Source organism: Hyposmocoma kahamanoa, unplaced genomic scaffold (assembly GCF_003589595.1).
Source record: "Hyposmocoma kahamanoa isolate Upper Pololo Valley unplaced genomic scaffold, ASM358959v1 99516, whole genome shotgun sequence".
NCBI classification, from domain to species: domain Eukaryota; kingdom Metazoa; phylum Arthropoda; class Insecta; order Lepidoptera; family Cosmopterigidae; genus Hyposmocoma; species Hyposmocoma kahamanoa.
Window position 1 is genome coordinate 68,017 of NW_020655929.1, and position 25,169 is coordinate 93,185.

The 25,169-nt window shown below is 35.3% G+C and overlaps 1 protein-coding gene across 1 annotated transcript in view; it reads left to right on the forward strand.

Moving 5' to 3' along the window:
- Positions 1–25,169, forward strand: part of LOC113239103 (lachesin-like) — a gene marked incomplete at its 5' end in the record, with an annotated part of 94,536 nt that overhangs the window by 67,935 nt on the left and 1,432 nt on the right. Inside the window, 4 exons of the mRNA XM_026475968.1 lie at positions 6,415–6,588; positions 9,918–10,046; positions 23,602–23,740; positions 24,908–25,056. Of these exons, the coding sequence (XP_026331753.1) occupies positions 6,415–6,588; positions 9,918–10,046; positions 23,602–23,740; positions 24,908–25,056 (591 nt within the window). The remainder of the gene's footprint in view (positions 1–6,414; positions 6,589–9,917; positions 10,047–23,601; positions 23,741–24,907; positions 25,057–25,169) is intronic.

Here is a 25,169-nt window from a genome sequence, read left to right on the forward strand (position 1 = left end):
GCTACAAGGTTAAAAGCCAATAAAAGCCGACATTTACTTTCGACAGATCCCATCACTTGACCGCTTATGTAAATAGCTGCGTGATTCTGACAAAACTGCCGGGCGATACACTCGAGCAAACGTAAAGCCATTTTCTGGCTCAGCTGTTATCCTGCAAAATATTACTGATGGGTTTTATAACGGTACTAGAGGAATTCTTGTGCTTTTTCATTTGTTTAGGAAAGTTTGATGATCTTTTAGCTGTCGTTAGATTTTCTTCCTTCATATGCGGGTCAGATTCTTTCTTTTTTCTTTTTCGTCACTGTGCGTGTGTTGGAGCGAGCTACGCTTGGGGTTTCTCTGATGACCAATTTTTTTTTATTCAACATACAAAGTCAAAGTCAAAGAATCAATTATTCCATAGGTAAAATTTATAGATTATACATTTATAATATTATACATTTTGAATCATATTTGCGTAGAATCTAGACTCACGTTGTCTTTCCATAATACATCTTTATCTAACACGTAGTCTACAATTTTGTAATGACTTTTCAATTAAAATATTTGTAATGTAAGTTTGAAACTTAGGAAATGGTAATCTTAATATATACTTCGGAATCTTATTGTAAAAACGTATACAGCTCCCCATAAAAAAATTTTTTAAGTTAGTTAAACGAAAACGTAGTACCATGAGTTAACTTAGTTCTAAGATTAAGGATATCTTCCTTCGTAACGAAATTATGTATATTATGCACACGCATAGCCCCACACTAAGGACACCCTGTATCGCGGATGCCATAGTACATACATAGACAACTACAAATTATACCCAAACTCACGAGATAAATAAATTGTAGGTCATACAAATATTTCTCCCGGCCCGGGAATAAACCCGAAACCTCCGCGAGGCAGACCAGCATGGTACCTGTTTGGCGACTGAGGCAGTCAATTCATTACTTTATTGTTCTCAGGAGTCAAAGTCAAAGTCAAAGTCAAAGTCAAAGATTATTTATTCCATAGGTAAAATAAATTTACACTTGAAAACGTCACATTTAAGCTACTGCTCGTTCACTACGCTGACCTCCCTGAGAAGAACGAGCAAGAAACTCTAGGGATTGCTCTTTTCAAATAAACTTAAATGCTATGGAATACACTTTGAATCAAATTTGTGTGGATTCTGGAGCCATGTCGTCTTTCCATACATCTTTATCTAACACGTAGTCTTCAATTTTGTAATATGATTTTTCGATCAAAATATTTTTAATGTAGTTTCCAAACTTAGGAAATGATAAACTTAATATATGCTCCGGAATCTTATTGTAAAAACGTATACAGTTCCCCATAAAAGAGTTCTTTACCTTGGTTAAACGAAATCGTGGTACCATGAGTTTGGACTTAGCTCTAAGGTTAATAATATTATGGATATCTTCTTTCTTATTGAAATTATGTATATTTTTACGGGCATATAAAATATTTGAGTAAATGTACTGTGATGCCACAGTCATGATACCAGTCTCCTTAAACTTTTCTCTGAGAGATACCCGAGAGCCTAGACGGTACACAGAACGAATCGCTCGTTTTTGCAATACAAATATGGTTTGAATATCTGCCGCTTTACCCCACATGAGAATCCCGTAGGACATTATACTATGGAAGTAACTAAAGTAAACTAGTCTAGCAGTACTAACATCGGTATGTTAGGATGAGTGTTTTTTTCAGTTTCGTGAAGATACTATATAAAAAAGTGTCCAATGAAGTAAGGTGGCATACTTCTACCATTTAGCAGTAATGTGAACATTAGTGCGTTCCAGTTTTGAATGGTGTTGGTGAAATTACAGGCATATCAGACTTGTAAAATTTTTGGCTCGGCGTGACGGATGCAGCAGCAGCAGCACCTCAGATCTTTATGAACAGACGTGTAGCTTACCACCAGCCCCACGGCTTGTTCGTCCCGTCACTTGATGTCACAAATAATTATAACTTTTTTATTAAATAACACCAACCTCAAAAGTTGGCTCATCGGCTTTTTTATTGGAATACACCTGTTTGCTAAGTTTTATTGAAATTGGTCAAAGGAAAGTGCACGAAACCGGATCCATCCCCTAGTTTAAATTAACTATTTAAATGGAACCAATACTGAGGCACTCTTCGAACAAAAAAAATAATAATCAAAATCGGTTCGCAAAGGGGTGTAATCGGGTAGTATAAACACAAAAAAACCAGTTGAATTGAAAACATCTTACTTTTTTGAAGTACCTAGATTAAAAAATTAAACTCCCATTGACACATATATCATCTATTCATACTACAAGACTTTCACTATGTACCATGAGTACTTAAGGTAAACCTGCAACAGATAAAGGAAACAAACGTATCATTTAAATGCACAGCATTTTACATATGCGTCATAAATCTTCGGCTGATGCCTGGTAGCATGCAGATGTGTGAGCACCTGCACAAGTCGTGATTAGGAACGTGCCACAGTTCGTGACCGGGGGACTGCTAAGAGGTCATGCCTTCAAGCGTAGAGGAAATTGATAGCCACTGATGCACCACGGTATTGCTTATTATGTTGTAGTTTCAATCATGTTTATGGTTTGTCAGTTTAAAAGGAAACTACATACAAGAATACCCATATTTTCTTTACATATCGTCTACTAAAGAAATCTTTAAAAGAAAGTCAAAAATTATCTCTCCTTTGACTCCTTTTCGCTCATTTACAAAGTAAAATAATGACAGCTCCGAAAAATAAATGAAATTGCAGCCAAATGTAGCTAACTGTGACTAAACAAGTTGCGTTAGAAAGAGTTACTGGAAAACAAACTTTAAAATATATCATTGACTTACAAATATATGGACGACGGGTCTAATACAAAAACCAGGAAAAAATGTCCCAAGTCAACCTATTTAAGCGTAGTGACATGTAAAGGAATACGAAAAAGCTAAAACGTTGAATTTAAATTGTAATGTCATCGCAGTACTGTCTAATTTTGCTTGCTTCGCTGTCAGTTGAACAAACGAAGACTAAAGCGTGAATGACGCTCTGTATACGATTTTAACGCCCTATAAGTTCGGACACTTTTTAGCGCGGACCCGACGTCCATATAATTGTAAGTCAATGAAATATATCGACAAAATTAATCAATTATTTAACAAACAATCAAAAGTTTGTTCAAATTACTATTCTCAGAAAAATAACTGTACTTCCGAATAATACGCTAAAGTACCGAAATAAATACATACATGTTCTTCTATAAAAACGTTAGTAGGAACCAACTTAATTTGTATTGTATTATACTTTTTGAGTGCTCAGTTTTAACGAAAATTACTACTACCGTAAAGCGTGCGGTGGGATTGCTTCGTGCGAGCTTCAAACGCGACGCCATCTTGACATTTTATGGAGCTTTTACTTCGGTAGTCTTTCTGAACAGAAAGAAATATAATTAATACAGGGGGTTGATTCAGAACTTTACTATAACTCAGTTCTTGACCGATCCGATTTGATATCGTACGATTTCTTATAATTTTTGGATGTCGAACTGTCGTATTCGAAACCGAACCGAAATTACGCCAAAACCCGTACGATTTCTCGAACTTCTCGAGCGACAAAGGCTACAAACGTTATTCAGAACACAGCTATCGAATGAAAGTTACCGAACGCTCTGTTGTATACAAAGCAAGAATGTAATATGGAAATCTCTTATTATTTTAAATAAAGTCAGGATTTTCTTCAACTTTATTAATTTATTATAATGCAAGACTAATGCATGCCTTTATACTAGGATTTTAAAGTCTTAAAAATGTATATATAAAAGGATTTTCATTTTTCTTATAATTTATTTCACCGACTAACTCCGTAAACACTGGTGGATAACGATATCGTATAAGTATCCGAATCGAACGTGTATCTCGAATGTTCTGAATAGCTCGGAAAGCGACCTTCGATTCGAGAACGATATCCAATCCAACGATTCGGTTAAAATAACGAAGAGTTCTTCTGAATCGGGGCCTAGGATAGAAGTCTTAGAATCGACAATTTTAGACTTTCCAGTTTAATAGTTAAATTAATTTCCCTCACAACAACTTATTTGTAGCCATAAAGTAGTGTAAAAGGAATATTGTTTTAAATGTAAATAAACAATGTAAAATAGAGTATTGTTAATGTTTAAATAATACTACAGTAAAATAAAACTAGAACTAGAACATGTCAATGCAGTAAATCAAAATTGAATGTTGCACGTAACTGTACAAAAACATTTTTTTCAATATATAACTATTATACACATGTATTGGGAATATTAATATGTAAATTAGTCGTAGTTATAATCAATTCATCGGAAAGGCTTTATTTCTCATTGGAAATTTGCGCGCAAAGGCGTCTTTTCCACACTAGCGTGGAAAAGGTTTTTGAAACGATGATTGTGGTGCACCTAACTTTTTCTTTCGATGAAGAAAAACGTAATGACACGTTCAACTACGCGATTTGTCGTACATTATTTATGTAATATAAATCCGTTGGCATATTTTGTTCATAATATTGTTGACATTAAATTGACAACAATAACCAATTTTATTTATTAAATTATTTTGTTATAGTTCAACTATTTTACTTTCATTTACAATTTTCCTCGCTATAGTGAGGTGAAAAGATGTGTATTTCGCTCTGTAGCAAAGTTGTTTTGCGTTTTGTGACTTGAAACCCTCGCTACGCTCTGGATTCTATTTTTAAATCACTCGCTTCCTTCGCTTGTTCAGATTTCAATACAAGCACTCGTGTCGAACAACGACTTTGCATAATAAATAACTATTATTTATAAAACATATTAAATGTTATTAGAATAATTTCTACAGATGGAAGGCTATTCGATGTTTATCGTGACTGTGGTGCACTTGAATTGGTTTGTGTTAGTAAAATAATCAGTCAACAACGACAGACTGAAAATTAGTATCGCGTGGCACATAGCCACAAGGATGAAACTGAGCCTGTTCCTTACAGGCCCTGTAGTAGTTCTGATGATATTGTTATATGTTCTGTTTTATATTGTTATACTGGTAAATATATGATTTAAATAATGTTTCATCACTAAATTTTGATATTTATTAGGAGTTCTCAGAGAGTCTCATGATAGTGTTTCTGAGTATGATAAAATACTTTAACAAGCACTAAAGTTTAAGCAATATTATATAGATAGCTTTTAAATTATTAATAAATGATTAACCATAAATATAGTCTACAATCGTTTTGGGTAAAATATTAATTAAGTTAGTAGTTAAAATTCTATTATATCTTACTGCTATTACAATAGTGTTGTAACTCAAAATATGTGAATTTCATGATTATAATTATTGCTTAGGAAAAATTAGCAATTAGGGAGCAGAGGAAAAATTCCTAACCTTCGAATTAATTTTAGAGCAGTATATTCACATTTGATTTTAGAGGAGTATAAGTAACTACACGATATATTCAAGCATAGACATTAATCAGAAACATAAAACAATAAAGATTCCTCGATAGATAAAAATCACGAAATGACCTCTAATTTTCACATTTTTCCGATTCATCCTCGAAATGCTACAGGTTATTAGGACAAAAATTTGATAATTAATTATATTTATGCCTGATCGACAACTGTCACTACAGATTTTTTTTAATACCTTTAGTTTTAGAGTTGTTCCGCTAAAACGAATTTGGTACTTTAATGCACAAAATTCAACATCTCCTGTCGCATGTCATGCGAACTTCAGGCATATATTTGTTTCACAAATTTGGGCGGAGGCAACGTCAAAACTTTTTTGGCAGAGAGCTCTTAAAGTAAAATTTGATTTTTTATAAGTCAATAAAACCGTCGCTAGAAATTCGTAAGAAACAATTAAAAGTTGTCGACTTAACTCAAAATGAGACAAACTTTATGTGGCTAGTTCTGGTAAAAACCTACAGTCCTTAATAAAAGTGGAAGTAATTTGCTACTCCGCGAACCCAGAAGGTTAAATAGTGCATAATAGCTGCGCTTGTATTAAATATCTCCATAAATGGAGAACTAATAAAACTATAAAAATTAATAACCTTATTATAATTTTCATAGTTTTATTAGTTCTACTTTTATTAGTACTACCTAGTACAATAGGGTACTCAAAGTACTTATTCTACGCAGATGGCTGAATTAGAATCTTCGCTATCGTACCTGACGCTCTCTTAACTGAACTACGGGACCACCATTAGACCATACGAATTTTTCTATGTGCTTGTTGCAGATCTTTGTTTTTGGTTTTTTAACGATTTTTACCGTAGCGCCATCTGTGAGAAATCTATGAAAGTTTTACGTCACTCGCTTGGTACCTTTACAGATACCAACTCGATATTGTTTACTTTTATCATATTATGTATCTGTTTGTGATATTTTCCATCACCTGTCAAATTATTATCATCCACAGTGCCACCAGACATAATAAACGAGGAGACATCCGCAGACGTATCAGCTCAGGAATTGGACAACATAACTCTCCTTTGCAGAGCATCGGGTCATCCACCTCCTAAGATCACGTGGAGAAGAGAAGACTACGAGCCCATGCTATTGAAGAAAATTGGCAATAGGGATTTTTTTAAAGGTAAAGTAACGTTATCGATTAGAAGGAACTCAGTTAAAAAGGGTATAACCCATTATGAATGAAATTGACTCCGTGGCCGAACGGTTACCATACCGAACTGCCACGCAGAGGTCCCCGGTTCGATTCCTGGGCCGGGAGAAAAGTTTTATTTCTCTCGTGAGTTTGGGTGTAATTTGTAGTTGTGTATGTGTGTGTATGGCATGCTCAATACAGGATCCCTAGTGCGGGTCTTAAAAAAAATTGTAAAAAAAAGATAGTGAGAAAATAAAAAATAAAAACTCACTTTTTGGAGCATATTCTGCCAATATGCTCCAATACTTTGAGAAATTGTAATGCAGGAAAGATACAATCACTAAAAACCAAGTTGAACGATGGTTCAAGAATTTCAAATTCATTCATCTTTTTAACCGACTTCAAAAAAGGAGGAAGTTCTCAATTCGACTCTATGTCTCTTTTTTCTATATATGTTAATATAACTACGACGATAACTCCGGCATCGATTTGGACGATTTTTTTTTTATTGGAATGAGGGTACCTCAGAGGTGGTCTCATTTAAATTACAAGAAAATGTTCCACCTCTAAGGGTAGCAAACTTGGGTATGAATCCGTTTTCGCGCACTTTCCGGTAACCGATGTCAATAAAACTTGCAAATAGATATAATTCCACGAACTTTTGAGGTCGGTTTTTTTTAGTACTCTGTATCTCTGTAGATTATTCATTTGTAAAGAGGACGAAAGACTGACAAGAGAACGTTAAACAAAACATTATTGTGAATCATTCGACCATCGTTCGCCATTTGAAAAAACTCGGATAAGTGTGGATATTGACTGGACTGGCCCCATACGAACTCTTCAACTAAAACAATGTTGAAACAACCCGAATTTGCTGCTGTTTGCTGCTGCAAACTCAATAACAAGGCCGCATTGTTACGCACCAACCTAACAGATTAGTAAATTCGTTACAGTAGCTTTGAATTTTTACCTTAATTTTGCTCTCTTAACCCGTTCATGGACAGTACACTACCTAAATGTCACTTGTTTTCTTTGTGACGTCGTGGAATTATTTACATAGAACATTTTATTTTTCATTATAGTACTAGTAGAGCTCCATGTGAAAGAGTTTGTCCAGGGAAGTACTGCCACCTTCCCTATTTCTGCCGTCAAGCAGTAATGTCAGTATTACTGTATTCCGGTTTTGAAGGGTGACGGGCGCAGTGGTGTGTCCATCAGATATTTGCGATTTAAAGCTCTGAGTGGCACTAACTGTTATGCACAGGCGTGTAGCTTACCATCAGCCACACGACTTTTTCGTCCCGTCACTTGATGTTATATATGTATAAAAATATATTGATTTAATACAAAATGTTCAATGTAAATCATTGAATTTTGGTAGTGCGTCGTTAATACTTCTCTATGGAGAAGCAGCAGGCAGGCAGCTACACTAGAAAGCACATAGCGAAATGGGATCTCTCATATTATCATATTCAACCCATTTGTACGTCCCACTCATCGAGTATTTAACCAGAAATAGAGGCGAAATAAGGGCCATATATTCCTGGTAACACATTAGCGATACAGCTCTTATAAATATCAACTCCCGTTTGCACTGAAATATAGAACTACTGACCTGTGCGTACGTCTCCGTATATTCCAAAAAATATTCTGTATTTATTGTAATAAAGATAATATCTCTAAGAATGCCGTGCTGTTCTATTCGGTGGTGTGGGAAAAACAGCAAAACATCTAATTACAAAACAAACGGAATCACATTTCATCGTTATATATATACAGGGTGGAAATTTGTAAATACTGGAGATACAAATTTTTACTTAAAGGAAACATTCCTTTATTTTTAAAAAGAATTAATACTGCATTCAAAGATTTTCGAAAATTGCTAGCCACACGCGGAAATCGAACCCGCTACAATGTTTAAAAAATGCATCCTGTACTTTTATTAAATCAATAGATAGGGTCAATTATGAGGATGAAATCTCTCTTACAAACCATGAAATCTGGAGTTATAAATTCAATGGGTCAAGTTAAAGCACTTTTACTCAAAGGTCCATCAGATTAGTTGTTAATTATCGTTGACGTCATTTATCCATTAAAATGACGAAGTACTATTTAAAAATCAAATTTACCTTAAATCCTATGCGAGTGTAAACGAGTGAAGGCTGAGGTTCAGAATACGATTTGTAATACAATTCATCACAACACTTTATTAAAAGTTACTCAAAATGAATTTGTTAAAAGATTAAATTTGTGTATCGAAGAAAATGAAGCTTATTTCGAGCAACTAATTAGTTAGATTACCATTTTTTTCGTTTTATTAAAATACGTTAAGATTTCATGGTTTTTTTTTCATTTAAGTTACCAATTTTGTGAGAGAGATTTTATTCCTATAATTAACCCTATCGATCGATGCAATAAAAGTGCAGGGTGTATTTTTTCAGATTAAAGCGGGTTCGATTCCCGCGTGTTGCTAGAAATTTTCGAAAATCTATGAATGCAGTTTTATTTCTTTTAAAAAATAAAGGAATGTTTCCATTAAGTAAAAATGTATATCTCCAGTATTTAGAGTACTTTCCCTCCAGGTGGCATTACAAATTTCCATTATTATATAATTCAATTAATTTATTATATATATATATATATATAATAAATTAATATTTAAAAGTAAATTTTTAAATACGTAATTTTGCAATTTACGTCCATTATAGCAAAGCTCAAGCTAAACTGGTCGATTTGACGTGAAACAATTGATGACACACGTCAATTGTTTCGAACTCAGGCTAGCCAATCGGAGCGCAGTTGTCACAGTAATGATATGGCAGAATAGTTTGCAAACAAATTAAATGACATTTCGTCTCTATTTCTGGTTATATACTCGATGGTCCCACTGCTGGGTACGGGTCTCTTTTAAATTTTTAGATCATAGTCCGCCATGCTGACTCAATGTGGCTTGGGAACTTCATATGCTTTCCAAGGGTTGTAAACTTTTTGCAACGTGCACATAAATTCCGAGAAACGCAAGGGAGCCTGGATTTGAACCCACCTCCTCTGCTTCAGAGGCGGTAGGTCAAACCATTAGGCTGCCACGGCTTTTAATAACTAAGTAAGTACTGTCATATTCTGATATTTAATTTTATGGCAAACGCCGTAACTGGCCATGAGTGGGTTAAGATATTGCTCAAAGTTTCTTGTACTATTGGAGACGATTTTTTATTGTTTCAAACATTTAGATACGTAATTTAGATTGGAAAAAAGTGTCATTTCTTATACAATAAAGAATCTTACACAAGTTACTTCATAATTCTCATGTTGTACAGTAGAGAGCTACGTGGGCAGCTCTTTGCCGTTGTGGCGCGTGGACCGACGGCAGATGGGTGCATTCCTGTGCATCGCCTCCAACGACGTGCCTCCCGCCGTCAGCAAGCGCATCACGCTTAATGTTAATTGTAAGTTTTTTTTTTTTTTTTTTTTTAATTTATTTAATACTTTTACAAAAACTTAAACATATTACAAGCAGCTTAGTATTTTCATTATTAATGTTAATTGTATGTCTTGTTATTAATAATGTTGATTGTAAGTATTTTTATTGATAATGTTAATGTAAGTATTTTTATTAATTAATCCATCAGTTTTTTATGTCACCGACATGTGGTATTACGTTTCCCTTAATATCAGTATTAAGGGAAAGGTGAAACTACATGCGCATGTGGCAATGGCCCTCATATCTTTGCGATTTAAAAACTCTGTCTGGCGCTGCAACTGTTACGGGTAGGCGTGTCGCTTACTATCAGGCGCACGACTTGTTCGCGCCGTTACTTCATATCATCAAAAAGATTTTTCCCTTCAATAAAGGTTTTCTCCAATGCTCTTCTTCATATTGTCTTTTGAGTCATGCGAAAAAAATATTTACTGGATTATTATTAGATTATATAAGATCTCTCATTCACATTTCTTATATATACCTGTATTAGTAAAAAAAAAAGAAATTTATTGAGAATGTTATTTGATTTTTAATTGGGGACTTAATCTCGTATAAAACATATTTTATTTACCTCGACGTTTCGGACATATTGCAACGTCCATGGTCTCGAAGAGACTGAAGAGACGGGTGTCAGAATCTTCTAGCCGTGCGAGTTTTTCTAACTACCCGCACTTGATATTCATAATTTATTTGTGTACCCTAGTTCCTAGTTCCTAGAACCCTAGTTCTCACTAGACCGACACACAACACTCACGACATCCGGCGACTTGTCGGGCGATATTTGATGTCGTTTACAATTGCTGATAACTGGATCCCATGACGATGAAAGCTTAAAACCATCTTCTCGGTTGAAATTACGGTGTTTTTTAATTTCAATAGCTTCACGTACGATTCTACTATATTGATGACGTTCTGTAGAACGGATCTTGGGATTATGAAGCTCAATCCAGTGGTTTGGTCCTGATTCCAGCAAATGCTTGGCTATTTGCAGACTTATTAATCTAACGGTTCTTGAGAGCCGCGATGTGTTCTTTAACTCTTTCCGCTATTCCAATCAAATAAAAAAAATTAAATCAAAGTTTTTATTGACAAATTTAAATGTGTGTGTGTGTATATGTGTGTGTGTGTGTGTGCGTGTGTGCGTGCATGCGTGCGTGCGTACGTGCGTGCGTGCGTGCGTGCGTGCGTGCGTGCGTGCGTGCGTGCGTGCGTGCATGCGTGCGTGCGTGCGTGCGTGCATGTGTGTGTGTGCGTACGTGTATGTGAGTATGAGTGCATGCGTGCTTGTGTGCGTACGTGTATGTGAGTATGAGTGCATGCGTGCTTGCGTACTTATCGGTATATAAAGTTGAGTGTAGGCTTGTATATGTAGGCTTCAATTCACAACAATTCAAACTTGTGCCACATTGTGTTTAGTCCATTTTGCCGTATGTCGTTATCATTGCTCCCCATTCAAGTACTTCTAGCCCATCGTTTAGAACTCGTGTCATAGGTCTGCCGGTTTCCAGTTCTTAATCTTAAAGTACCCATTTTTACTTTAAACCCTTTTTTATGTCCTTCTATATTCTCAAACAAATTAATTTCATAAAGCTTCTTAATCAATTAATCAGTTAATCAAGTATTTATGTTAGTACGTAACGTAGAATGTACAGAGCTTAAGTAAAAGAGCAATTCTCAGAAATATACGATTAAATTACTTCAAGAAAATTCGCACAAATTCGTTTACATTTAACCACAAGCAATATTCTCGAAACTTCGTTTCATCTTTTCCTGGTATTATTTAAAATCTTCCTTTAGTTAGTCTTTGGCATGGAACAGCTAGTGATCTACTAAATTGTGTAATAACTAAAGTCGTAGATATTATTCGTGTATCCTCAGTAGAAATAGAGCTAATTGTGAAAGAGTTTGTCCATGGAAGTGTTAAGAAATGGTACAGGGTTACGCAGTAACAAAATTAAGATACTTTTAATTCCTTATACGAAGTATGTTGGAGTATTGTTCAGTTGTATGGAAACCTTATTAAGCAAACCCATTTTTTACCACTAGAACGTAGCCAAAAAAGGTCCATGCGGCATCTTATTTTCTCAAATGGCATCTCCAGAAAGAAATTACCATCTTACAAGAAACCATTGACACATTTCCGAATGAGTTCCCTAGAAGAACGTTGAACAATTATTGATTTTTTCTTCGTGTCTAAAATTTTCACTCATAAAGTCGACTATCCCCAGTTACTAAATAAATTTAATATACGTGTTCCAGTTAGATACCCTCGGAATAAAGTAATTTCTCTGTTTCCACCGCTACGAAATATGGTTTTTGGATCGAATTCTCCCTTCTCAAGACTCAGAAAATTAGTAAAGGAACATCACTATGTTCACAACACCACCCTTTTGATATTCACAGTAACTCACGTAGCAGAATACGTCCCATTATACTCCCAATTAATTTTATATGTATTTAGGAAATGAAACTATTTTTCCGGATTTAAATCGCGTATATTTGTTTTTTCAAACAAACCGACGTTTCGGGCCCTTTACAGGTCCCATGGTCACGGTTGACTGAGGTGGTACAGTCTTCAACCAGTTATGTCTAATATTGATGCAAACCATTTCCTATGTGCAACAATCGCGAAAACCTAAGAACTAAATATGTATTTTTTGTTTTTTCTTTTTTTTTCTTACAAATAATTCATTTACTCAACAAGTACGTACTTTTATTCTAGTGTAGCTTTTTATTTGTAGTAAATTAAATGCATTGTTATATTTATATTTTATTTTCGTTTTGGTTGCTGCCGTTGTTATTAATTGTTATTGATTTTTGCTTTCAGTTAGTGTTAAATTGTGTTGTCAATTTTTATGGGCTTCTTACTAATTGCAAGTGGTATTTACCTGTAACTGGAATATTTTCTTAAAATTTTAATGAGACCACTACTGAGGTCCTCTATATACAACCAATATTATTATTATTAATGAAAATTTTTGACGCAATGCCAGTTTATGTACCTTAAATAGATTCTAATCGTTATCTTAAATAACGGCCTATGCGATTTTCACCAATAGAAAGCTTGGTGTATTAGGCTGCTAACAGATTGCGTGTTTTCAGTGAATGCGTGAAACCGGTTTCGACTGCAGTTAATGCATGAAGTCGTTATCCGTGACCTCGACTGCATGTAATTGATTGCAACTTCATGCATTAACTGCACGCAGTTGAAACTCTTCATGCATCCGAGATGAGTGGATGCAGTTCATGCGTGAAGTCGTTATCAACTTCATGCAGTTGTGGTCTCGGCTATTTTGAAGAAAGTTGGCACTAGAGATGTTATAGTCCGCATTCTTTGCTATTTACAAAGTAATTACGTGTAGTGTAGTGGACTGTATTTTTTCTTTTTGTTTTTCGAATGTTAGTGTGCATTTGACCTCCATCTCACCTGATGGAAAGTGTGGATGAGGTCAACAATAGAGCATCCACACCTAAATAATGCCTAAACACTCTCGCCTGAAAAAGGTCCAGGTTATAACGTTCAGGCAACAAGTCTGCAGGCAGAGAATTCCACCCCATAGCCGTTCGCCATGTAAATGTGGAAGCGCAACGCTTCTTGCGAATCTTTGGAATATCCACAATATAGGGGTGGAATCCAAGCCTACGCGTAGTCCCCCGATGATAGAAAGGTGAAAGCGGAATTAAATCGTATACTTCCCTCGCACACTCTCCGTAATATATCCTGTACAATACCGATAAGCAGGCAACTTTACGGCGGTGTTTAAGGCTCTGCAACTTCGCCTCTACTAATTCCGAATCACCTATATAATATATATTATATGTATAATATGTATAATATAATGTATGTATAATATGTATTAATAGGTTTGGGTGGGTGCTAACGACGAGTGAGCAAATGTACAGTTTATTAATTTACTACAAAAACACGTACAGCTTATCAATCCAAAACATAAAACAAACGTAAAGAAAATCCCCCTTAAACAATCACGTTTAAATTTAGAATTTAAATAGAAATAAAATTAAAAAAGATTATAAAACATATATACCAAAGAGATTTGTAGTAACTGCTGAGATTCGCTGCATGTTGATACATTAGTTAAAAATGAAGCAACTTCGTTACCCTCTATATACAATCATAACTATACCCTGACACGTCATAATCACACCTTTACTGCTAACATAATTGGATAGACAATTAATTTCTCTCTTTGGCTTTGTTTAGCTATTTGGCACAAGTCATCGAAGATACCGTTTTATGATGACAGTAAACGTCTAGGAAATTGTTTCGCTTATAAAAAAAAGGAAATATATGTAAAAAAAATATTATACAACATCACGTGCGTTGCTTTGATCCCAAAGTAAGTAATTAAACCACTTGTGTCATGGAAATCGGAAACAACTACGACACCATAAACGTCCAGACCTGAGATAGTATAGAAAATTTTGTTCTCTTCATTGACTTGGCCAGAGATCGAACCCGGGACCTCAGAGACACCATGAAAACCGGTGTGCAAACCTCTCAATTACGGAGGTCGTCAAATAGAGGTCGTATAGCATTGTACCCCATGACTTTACCTTATAATATAACAGAGCCGTAAAAACCAATAATAAAAAAAACTCATAACAAGTTCTAAGGTATTCGCGATTGTTACTTAAGAAATGAAACTGTATGCGACGTATGTATGAAACTGTCTGGCACGGTATGCAAGAAGACGTCGGTTCGAATCCGACCGGATCAAAGGAATTTTTTCTGAGTGTTTTTTCTGAGTGTTCGATCTTTGTATTAATAATTATAACAAACTAGTGGAGTAATTTCACAAAAAATAATGGAATATCAATTCAATAAAAATTTAATTAATACAGTGAATAGCGACATCTCTCGCCAGGACTGGTAACTGTATAGGTACTAACTGGGTGATAAATCTGTAATAGATTTCTCATAGATGGCGCTACGACTAAAAAGTCGTTGAAAGACCAAGTACAAAGACACGACGCAAGCACATAGAAAAATTCGTGAGGTCCGTTGGTTCGTTCCGTGGCTTAGTTGGTATAGCGTCTGGCACGGTATGCAAGAAGACGTCGGTTCGAATCCGACCGGATCGAAGGAATTTTTTCTGAGTGTTTTTTCTGAGTGTTCGATCTTTGTATTAATAATTATAACAAACTAGTGGAGTAATTTCACAAAAAATAATTGAATATCAATTCAATAAAAATTTAATTAAATGAAACTATTTCAAAGAAATTAGTTTCTCAATTCGATGTATTTTTTTTGTGTGTATGTTACGCGATAACTCCGATTTATGAGCAGATTTTGATCATTCTTATTTTGTTCGAAAGAGGGTTTTAGTATTGGTTCCATTTAAATGTGAAGAAAATATGCACCTCCAAGAGTGGCAAACTAGATAATGAATCTGGTTCCGCGCACTTTCCGCCAACCGATTTCCATAAAACTTGGCAAATAGATGTAATTCCACGAACTTTTTAGGTCGTTTTTTTTTATAATTTTGGGTCTAAATCTATTTGTTTCCTCAAAGAAACCAACGTTTTGGGCCCTTTACAGGGAGTCAGCCGTGCCCTTGGGACCTGTATGTAAAAATATAATAAAATAATAATAAGTGTTTTTCTGCCATAAAATCTCATACTTGACGTTTATTAAGTTAAAAAGCAATAGCAAAAGTTTTTACTTAATCATATATGAAATTGTGCCCTTATTAAGTAGTTCAAGTGTAAATTACTTCATAAATAAGACAACCGATACCTCCAAATTAACACTACGCCAACATAATGTTATTGGTCATGTTCTGTTATTTTTGTAAACGGACATATTTATTGACTAATATTATGTTCTCCGAATTTTGTGAAAAAAAGAAACAAAAAGAAAATTCGAGAAAATAAACAAAGAACGAATTTTGTGAAAAAAAGAAAGAAACAAAAAAAATATAAAAACAGAACGGGTGCAAAAATTTAAATTTCGTAGTGTTCATTGGAGGCATTGACTTACAAATAAATGGACGACGGGTCTAATACAAAAACCACGAAAAAAATGTCCCAAATCAACCTATTTAAACGTAGTGACATGTAAAGGAATATGAAAAAGCTAAAACGTTGAATTTAAATTGTAATGTCATCGCAGTACTGTCTAATTTTGCTTGCTTCGCTGTCAGTCGAACAAACGAAGACGAAAGCGTGAATGACGCTCTGTATACGATTTTAACGCCCTATAATTTCGGACACTTTTTAGCGCGGACCCGACGTCCATATAATTGTAAGTCAATGATTGGAGGTATCGAAACAGTTGTTATAAGCTTTATTGAAATCGGAAAACGGAATGTGGATGAAACTGAAATCCTATAAACCGGATTCATCTTATATTTGCCACCCTTAGAAGTGGAATTCGGATGCCACCTGGGAAGTGGGCGAACATCGTCACGACTTAGGTGCCCAATGACGGAACGAGACGGCGTGAACGGAATGGAAGGCGTTGGCGAGATGATCTTGATGGGTTGGGAAGCAATTGAGGGTTTTGACCTGTGACCAGCAGTGGGACATAATAGGTTAATAATAATAATAAGTGGAATATTTTCTTCAAATTTCAATGGCACCACTACCGAGGTATCTCCTTTCTCTTCATCTCCTAACACACGCACACAAAAAAATAAATACAGCCGATTCACACTCCTCCTTTTTTTAAGGCGTTTAAAAATGATTTCCAATTCATTCATTTCGACTACTCAATCTGTTGTATAGCATAAAATAACGAAAGCATTCTGCATGAAAATAAATTGTTAGCCAATTATGATTCGAAAACAATAATTCATATGCCCTGATCACAAAATATTCGTCTTCTTCAAATCCAAGCTTAGACCATCGGCGAAATCCGTGATAAAGCCGAATTGATCTTTTCCCTTGTAAGCCAGTCTTGCGTATAATTGACTCTTCCCTTTCATTGGCTGTGATCCCGAATTGATCTCATATCCTAGGCGTATTTAGTGGTTAGAAAACCCACCTGGAAGCCTTCTTTACGACTATGGGCGCCTGGTAAATCCAAATTAGAGATGTGCGCCTATCGTAGAATCGACGGCGGCATATATTTTTCAGGTCTTTAAAAATGCGCTAAAACATTGTTTCAATTAACTTTTGTACTTATTTTGAATGTTTTTTACGCTTTAACTTTTTACTAAACTGAAGTTAAAAAGTTAACAATTGCTTACAGGAAAGTGCATGGAACCGGATTTATCCCTAGTTTACCACCCATAGAGATTGAATCTCTTTGCAATGAAAAAAGAATCATCAAAATCGGTTCACAAATGGTAACCGGTTAACATACACACAACAACGCACGGTTGAATTGAGAACCTCCTCTTTTTAGTGGAAGTAGGTTAGTAATCAACTTAAAAAATTATGTATAGAAAAGCAATCACGTAAAAATTAACGCTCTTAATTTAAATATATTCATATATGTAGAAAGCTACGTAATTAATTTTATTTGTTCGGAAATATAGTAAATATAATTGATTAACAAAGCTGATAGGCAATGAAACTAAATTTTCAATTCCCGGAACGTTACACGTTGGTTTGTTTGAATATACGCGGCATAGATCCGAAAAAATAGTTATTTTCTATTTTTTTTTATAATATGACGTGATGATGAATATGATGTGACGGGATGAACAAGTCGTGCGCCTGATGGTAAGCTACACGACATAAGTTGAAAGTCTCATGTGCCTGTAATTTTACCAGCACCCTTACCCTTCAAAACCGGAACATAGTAATGCTGACATTACTGCTTGGCGGCAGAAATAGATAAGGTTGCAGTACTTCCCTGGAAGAACTCTTTCACAAGGAGTTCGACTCCTACTAAAAATATATTATGTGTAACAATCGCGAAAATCTAAGAACTCGATAAATTGATACTTCATTAAAAGAAAACCAGTTTTTACCACGTCGATTTTACGCCGGTTAAAGTTCATTGGCGTCGGTGGCTGCGCGGCGCATAAAGTCATTGTAGATAAAATCCGGTTTATGTCATCTACGTCTGCGGCAGTAGCATGGCATCCAATGTGTGATAAACCCTTGATAAACCTCCCCGTGACATATTTATTTCAGTTGCTAAAGCTATGTTGCCATTTTTTTCCTCTTGCAAATACTTAATCGGTAAGATACCGCACTAGAGTCATTCGTTCTTTCGTGTATTTGGTAAGGAACCAACATACATTTCATTTTATTTTATTTTATTCAATGAACAAAGTTTCAACAGCATTCTTGTACTTATTTGACAAATGTGTTTAAGCAGTACAAAAGCCAATTACAGAAACTCACTATGTATACAAAACATGTATTATTATTGTTACAACATTGGGTAGAAAAATAAATTTAAATTGGTACAATAAGAACTGAGTTCACAACTAACTGTAAATGCTGATATCAATTGTCGTGTATAGGTCTGTGTAAGTATATGTGTGTGTATGTGTGTATATGTGATGGAGCGTGAGTGTAGTTCGCCTCCCCCTATTTCCTCAGAGAATGTGCTACGCAGGTAAAACTAACAATGATATTAACTGCTCGCATCCTTAGTGCTTGCAACTCGGCTTACATGGCGCACGAAATCATACATATATATTTATATCATTATAATTTTGAAGAACAAGGATAAGGATATGACATTGCATATATAGGTATCTTTGTCGTTTATGTAATGTTCTCACCTTTTTTCAACAATGTATGTACACCAATTTGTTTGTTTTTATAATTTCTTTTTATCTCGTTGGTCACGCTCAATTTTTACGTTGATAAAATTATTGAGCAGAACTGTTACCTATTTATCACTCGAATTTGACAGCTAAATGTGAAAATACTAGCTTTATCGCGGAGGAATGCTACAGAGACTGATCTGAGTGTTTTGTTTAATATGATACTCCACAAACTTTTTTTTGATGAAATATCGACAAATGAATGATAGAATACGCAATTTTATGTCCGAGAAAGTAGTAACATTTCCAATGCATGGTAGTCATGAAAACCTAAGTACTTGATATACAATTTTCTTTTATGATACTACGTGAAAAAGTCGTGCGCCTAGTGGTAAGCGACACGTCTGTCCATAGCAGTTGCAGCGTCACTGCGCCCGTCACTCTGAGACATAAGTTGACAAGTCCCATGTGCCTGTAATTTCACAAGCAACCTTTCCCTTCAAAACCGGAACGCAGTAATGTGATCATTAATGCTCTGCAGCAGAAATAGGTATAGTAGTAGTACTTTCCTGGTATGTGCTCAGAAACACAGTCCTAGTAAGGAATTCCATTTATGAGCTGTGAGCATATTAAAAGATGACTAAAAGCGCTTAGTATTCCGTATGGTAATACACTTGGTAGTTATTCCCGTCGGGCATACTAAGTACTTTTAGTCATCTTTATGGGTATGATATCCCGTCGTTGGTCTGTTCCATGGTAACAAGGGGCGGGCAGAATGAGCTAATAGAGCTCATGGGCACACACATACATCATATTATGTCTTCACAACGAGGTTACAGCGACTATAAGCTCATTGTGTATTAATAAGTCCTTGAAATAACAATTACAATATTACCCATTACCTGTCAAAAGATTCGTATAACCACGGTGTGTAATAGGAAAAATTTCGCTTCAATAAATTCAACCAAAAATCCTTTTCGAGCTTATAAAGACTCATCATTACAATAATAAAATTTATATTCCCATTCATAACGAATTCTGAAATTTCACCGACAATGAAATTCACGCATCGGGTAACATTAAATTCTTCGATCACAAGTAAAATTGAAATCCCGGGACTCAACCAAGAGTGTAGTGAATTATACGACTCATTGGACTCTTCCAATCCGGGATCCCGGAGTGGGATCAACCCCAGTTTATCAGAACATTGCCTTTCGCGCACTAACCGCTAACCAAATCCCGCAATCTTGAATGAGAGAGTTTTCTGAAAGAACGCTTTGTTTTGGGATAAACACAAAATTCACTATTGGAATCTTTCTAACTGCAGTATTAGGATGTCAACACACTTATTAACGTGGAATCGGCTTAAAACCGCTAAAAAACTATATCCAATTAAGAGCGAAAAATAAGTTGCCAGTTTAGCATCCGGTCGAATCGGGTATAGGGTGTTGATAAGTGGTAGGGTGTACGAAAGGAGTCCCCCAAACGACGTAACATTCGTTTCCTGTGACCAGAGCGCTGGTCAACAATCGACGAGTACGCTTTTTAGTTGTAAAGCTCGTTATGAAGGATTTCATCCAGGTTAAAACTGCTACGTTAACTATTTCTTCCGGTAAGCAGGGGAGTATTACTGCGTTCAGGTTTGAAGGGTGCTGGTGAAATTACAGGCACATGGGACTTGTCAACTTATGTCTCAGAATGACGCGAGCAGTTGCAGTTTTAAAGCTCTAAAGGGCAGCCATATCGCTTAACATCAGATGCATGACTTGATTGTCATTTGGTATCATAAAAATAAAACATTGGCAAATTCTTTCACCATGATGGCAACCATTGCAATTGCAGTGTAGGCCATCGATAGGATAAGAAATTGATGTGTTTCTCTTAAGGCACGAATAATCTTTTTGTGAATGGCCTTTATGTTTATGAAATTTTTAATCCATTAAGTTTAGGGACAGTTTGTCCTAGCTTATAATATACTTCTTAATAGTCTACTAAGATAATGGTAATAGTTCCGTCCCAAGTATTTGTATACTCTTTAACAGTGTTGTTTTGATACATATTACTATATTCTCGAAACCTGACTCAACTTCCATTCCGCTTTGTCGTTGGATTGGCTAATATGGTTGGGGATCCAATGGATCATATGAGCTGGTACATTTATTTTAAAATATTAAGACGTTTTCTGTTAACACAATTTGACGAATATTTGTATTTTTAGACCAGATCGTTTTTCCGATCGTATTTTATTTCTTACCGCAGTAAATTTACTTTTGTTAACAAATTCTTCTTCAACACGTATATATTAATATTCTAAAACCGTAGCATTTTAACGGTAGGTTTTTCTGAAGCGTAAAATACAAGCGTAAATCCGTATAATTGTATCACTCCAGCATACATTCTGTGAATTTTTTATGCCTGTTTTGTAAGAAAAGAATATCTCAGTATCTGACATATAAATGGATTTTCTGAAGTCTTTTTTACAACATCATACTAAATACTTAAGATTATGTCTGTATGGCGAATACAATACGTACCTACACTTTGAGAATGCAACGAAGTTCTCATTCTTATTCGTTATTTGAAAATTTTATAAAATTATTTTTTTTTACTAAAATTGTGATCAAGTCTACTTGCAGTTGATTAGCGTAATAACATTTGAAATTAAAATTAAAAAATTCGATACGGAACGTTCAAGAAAGTCACTATCTGTAAGCTAACAATTCGTTGAGATCAATTTAATGAGCCCAAACAAGACAGTTCTATTGTACCTAAGTTGGGTAGTCTGTAGAGGTGGGTGATAAATATAGTCACGATGAAAAAATCACGATGATCCGCCGTCAAACAGTATCACCGTGACTCGTTCCAAAGGAATGACGTTCCAAAGTCATAGGTGTTCCTCCGTTCCAATAGCTATCCCCGTCCTCGTATCACTACACTACCCGTCCTACACTACCTTTGCCGAGCAATGAGTCACAGATGCTGTTTGAATCATTTTGATTCGAGCTTGGAAATAAAACTTGAAGCTCCGAATCTGGTAGTTTTTACTCGATTTGGTGACGTCATCAATACGACGAAGAACCCCCTCTACAAGTCCAGTTATTATTATAATATGTAGATGCACATTATGTGCTTAATCAAATTCGTGGGTTGAAATGATCTGAGCTTGCACATCTGAGTTTTTTGGAATTTAAGTGCGATATTTTCGACGTAGGAAAATATTTTGAGCACATAACTGCAAAGCAATTTGTTGTGTGCGAAGTTCCCAGTCTGCATAGAGCCCGCGCGAGTACTACAGCCCTCTCATTGTAAGAGGAGGCCAGTGCTCAGGAGTGGGACTGTATATAAGCTAACAAGCTTAACTTCTTTAAGATTTATCCTGACCTTACCTTTGCTAATTGCAAAATAATGTAGGTCTTATTCAAGGATAGATATTACGTACTTACGTACGTACGGGTACAATTAATAGATACCAAAAATGGCGGTTGTGCCGGAATGGACTATTCAGCGATAGCTAGTAAGCACTCGCTGAAGATTCTTGGTTTATCCACTTATTGATCGCAATCGAAATCTTTACGAATTGCTAAATTTATCCAAGATTACTTACCAAATATAGATTATTGCTTTTCTGTAGTTATATAACAGTCGAAAGTAGATAACGAACAGATAAACTACTCCCAGAAGGTAAAGAATCTCAGAAGGGAGCGGTTTCTTTTTCGAAGTAATAATAGTTATTAGTAACAACAATATTTTTATTTCGTACTTTACATTATGCAACATTTTATAAACACTTAAATACAACATAATTCACAATTATATATGAGCTTCCAACTTCTAAACTAGGTATTAGACCTGTGTTCTAGGAGGAGGAGATTCTCTAAATCAAGGTATAAACATTTTATATACAGCAGTTGTATACAGGCGAAAATTTTGAGCTTACAATAGGATTATAGTATACCATATTAATATAAACAAAAGTAATATATACTATAACATCTAATCTTCTAATTTTAAATACTCGTCACACAATTTAACATGACGTTATAAGAAGATGTTCATTCTCTTCATAATTTAACGCTAATAACCAATTACCAGTCTTTGCTTACCTTCGAATTTGCTTAGTATATAAATAAATATACATCAACCTGTGAGATTTAAGCACGCCCCCGTGTTGTTGTATGACCTTTTACTGGTTTAGCTTAATGCAGACTTTCTCTAATGGGAATAGAAGATAGAATTTGTTTCGAATTTAGTAAAAATTTATTCTGAAAGTGTATTTTTGTAGGCCTTTTCAAACGTTCCTATGGAGTACCGTTTGTTGCCACTTTTGTTTATGTACAGTCCGTATTTTTTTTAAATGAATTGGTTTCTTATTTGACATTTCAATTTTACTTTTACAGGTAGACACTACTACCTGTAACTGGTACACTAATTTGACTGTCACGTTTTTTTCTACTATTTTAATCCGCAGTGCTTATGGCCACGGATCTCCTAGGACAGAGTTCTATGCCTCTTGATAAAAGTAGTAAAATCATGCCTAATAGAGTATAATGTATATTTGAAGTTTTTACAAGTGATATCAATGACGTGATGACAAAATGAATCAGGTTTTTAGGAAAGTAGTTTGCACTTAGAAACTGTAATGTTCCGTGGGTACATTGACTAACGCTACAGCACAGTATCCATTGAGTTTGCATCTAATTGATATCCAAACGGCTCTAAATAAAGTCTAATATAACCAAAAAAATAACGAATTGCAACTTTCTACATGCGCTCTATATTTGGACTTTAATACTACTTCGTAAGCTGTGATATAACTCTATTTGTTCACAGTTCCACCAACAGTAATAGTGCCAAATCAGCTTCTAGGAGCTCCGCTAGGAACAGATGTAATCCTCGAGTGTACAGTGGAAGCCTACCCCAATACCATCAACTATTGGTTAAAAAATCGAGGCGAGATGCTACTTGACGGGTAAGAAATATTTTATCATGTTTCTTTGATGTACAAAAGACAATATAAAAAACTTAAGAATTTTGGCATAGATGATTACGGTTCATATTTCGAGTTCTTAGGTTTTCGCGATTGTTACACATAGGAAATGAAACTATTTTTCCGGATTTAAATCGCGTATATTTGTTTTTTCAAACAAACCGACGTTTCGGGCCCTTTACAGGTCCCATGGTCACGGTTGACCATGAAATCCGGAAAAATAGTTTCATTTCCTATATGGTTCATATTGTTAAAAGATATGAGCCAAATATGTTAATAATATCAGTTATAATCTCATAAAAATAGCTTTAAAGGGATAGTGGTATAGTTCGTGATTTTACAGATATCCTTGAACTACTGATGACAGCCATTCTCCAGCCCCACCTTATTAATGATAGTAATTAAGCAATTGCCGCTATTTTAATTGGCTCCCTATTTACTGTGCATTGACCCATGCATGCCCCGTTACAGACGCATCTGTGTCACATCAGTAATTCAGTAAAGTCGTGAACACTTGGTGTAGGCCACCTTAAACGCTGATAGCGTGTGTGTGTGTTTGGGTATAACGAATTGCAACCTACCTACCTAACCTGCGATCGATATTTGGACTTAATTCTACTTCATATGCTGTAATATATGTACACAGGTATATGTTTACAAAATATAATAGAACATTTCTTCAGATTCAGTATTTCCATCATCCATGAACTCAATATTTCCACAATCTTGTCAAAAACTATGGACTTTTCATCAAAAAATCACAATTTCTATCCAAATCGTTTCGGCCAATCGGAATTATGAGGAAGTTGTAACAAATCCAAGTCAACAGTTTATTCAAATACGGTCCAATCCTTTGTTCCCATTGTCTGGCGAACAAGACAGATTGTTGGTTACCATTATCGAGTACGCTTATAATTGTGATTGATTCCCAATTAATCCTATTGCGAGGAATTATTCCACAACCATAATGGGCTGGGATTTAACTGCGTCAAGAATTGAAAAAAAAAAATCATTGTATCCTTTTTCCAATGGTTTTCTTATTTTTTTAGATCGATAAGTTCCTCGTTGTACCAAGTCATTGTTATAATTTTTGTGTCCAGTTGTTTCTCTAAAATTGTTTACTACCATTTAACTTGTGTCTCAAATCAGGCCGAAGTACGCAATAACGGAAGAGCGTTCTTCGTACAAGGTGCAAATGAAGTTGACGATCAAAAATTTCGTCCGGAGTGACATCGGCACCTACAACTGTGTCAGTACGAACTCTTTAGGCAAGAGTGAAGGCACCCTTCGACTTTATGGTAAGTGCCACTCTAGGCTTATTGTAAGTTTTAGGTTACAGTCATGTACTGAAGCGATTTATGAACAAAAGAAAATGATCATGGCCAGAAAGGCTACCATCAGTTTTAAAGCA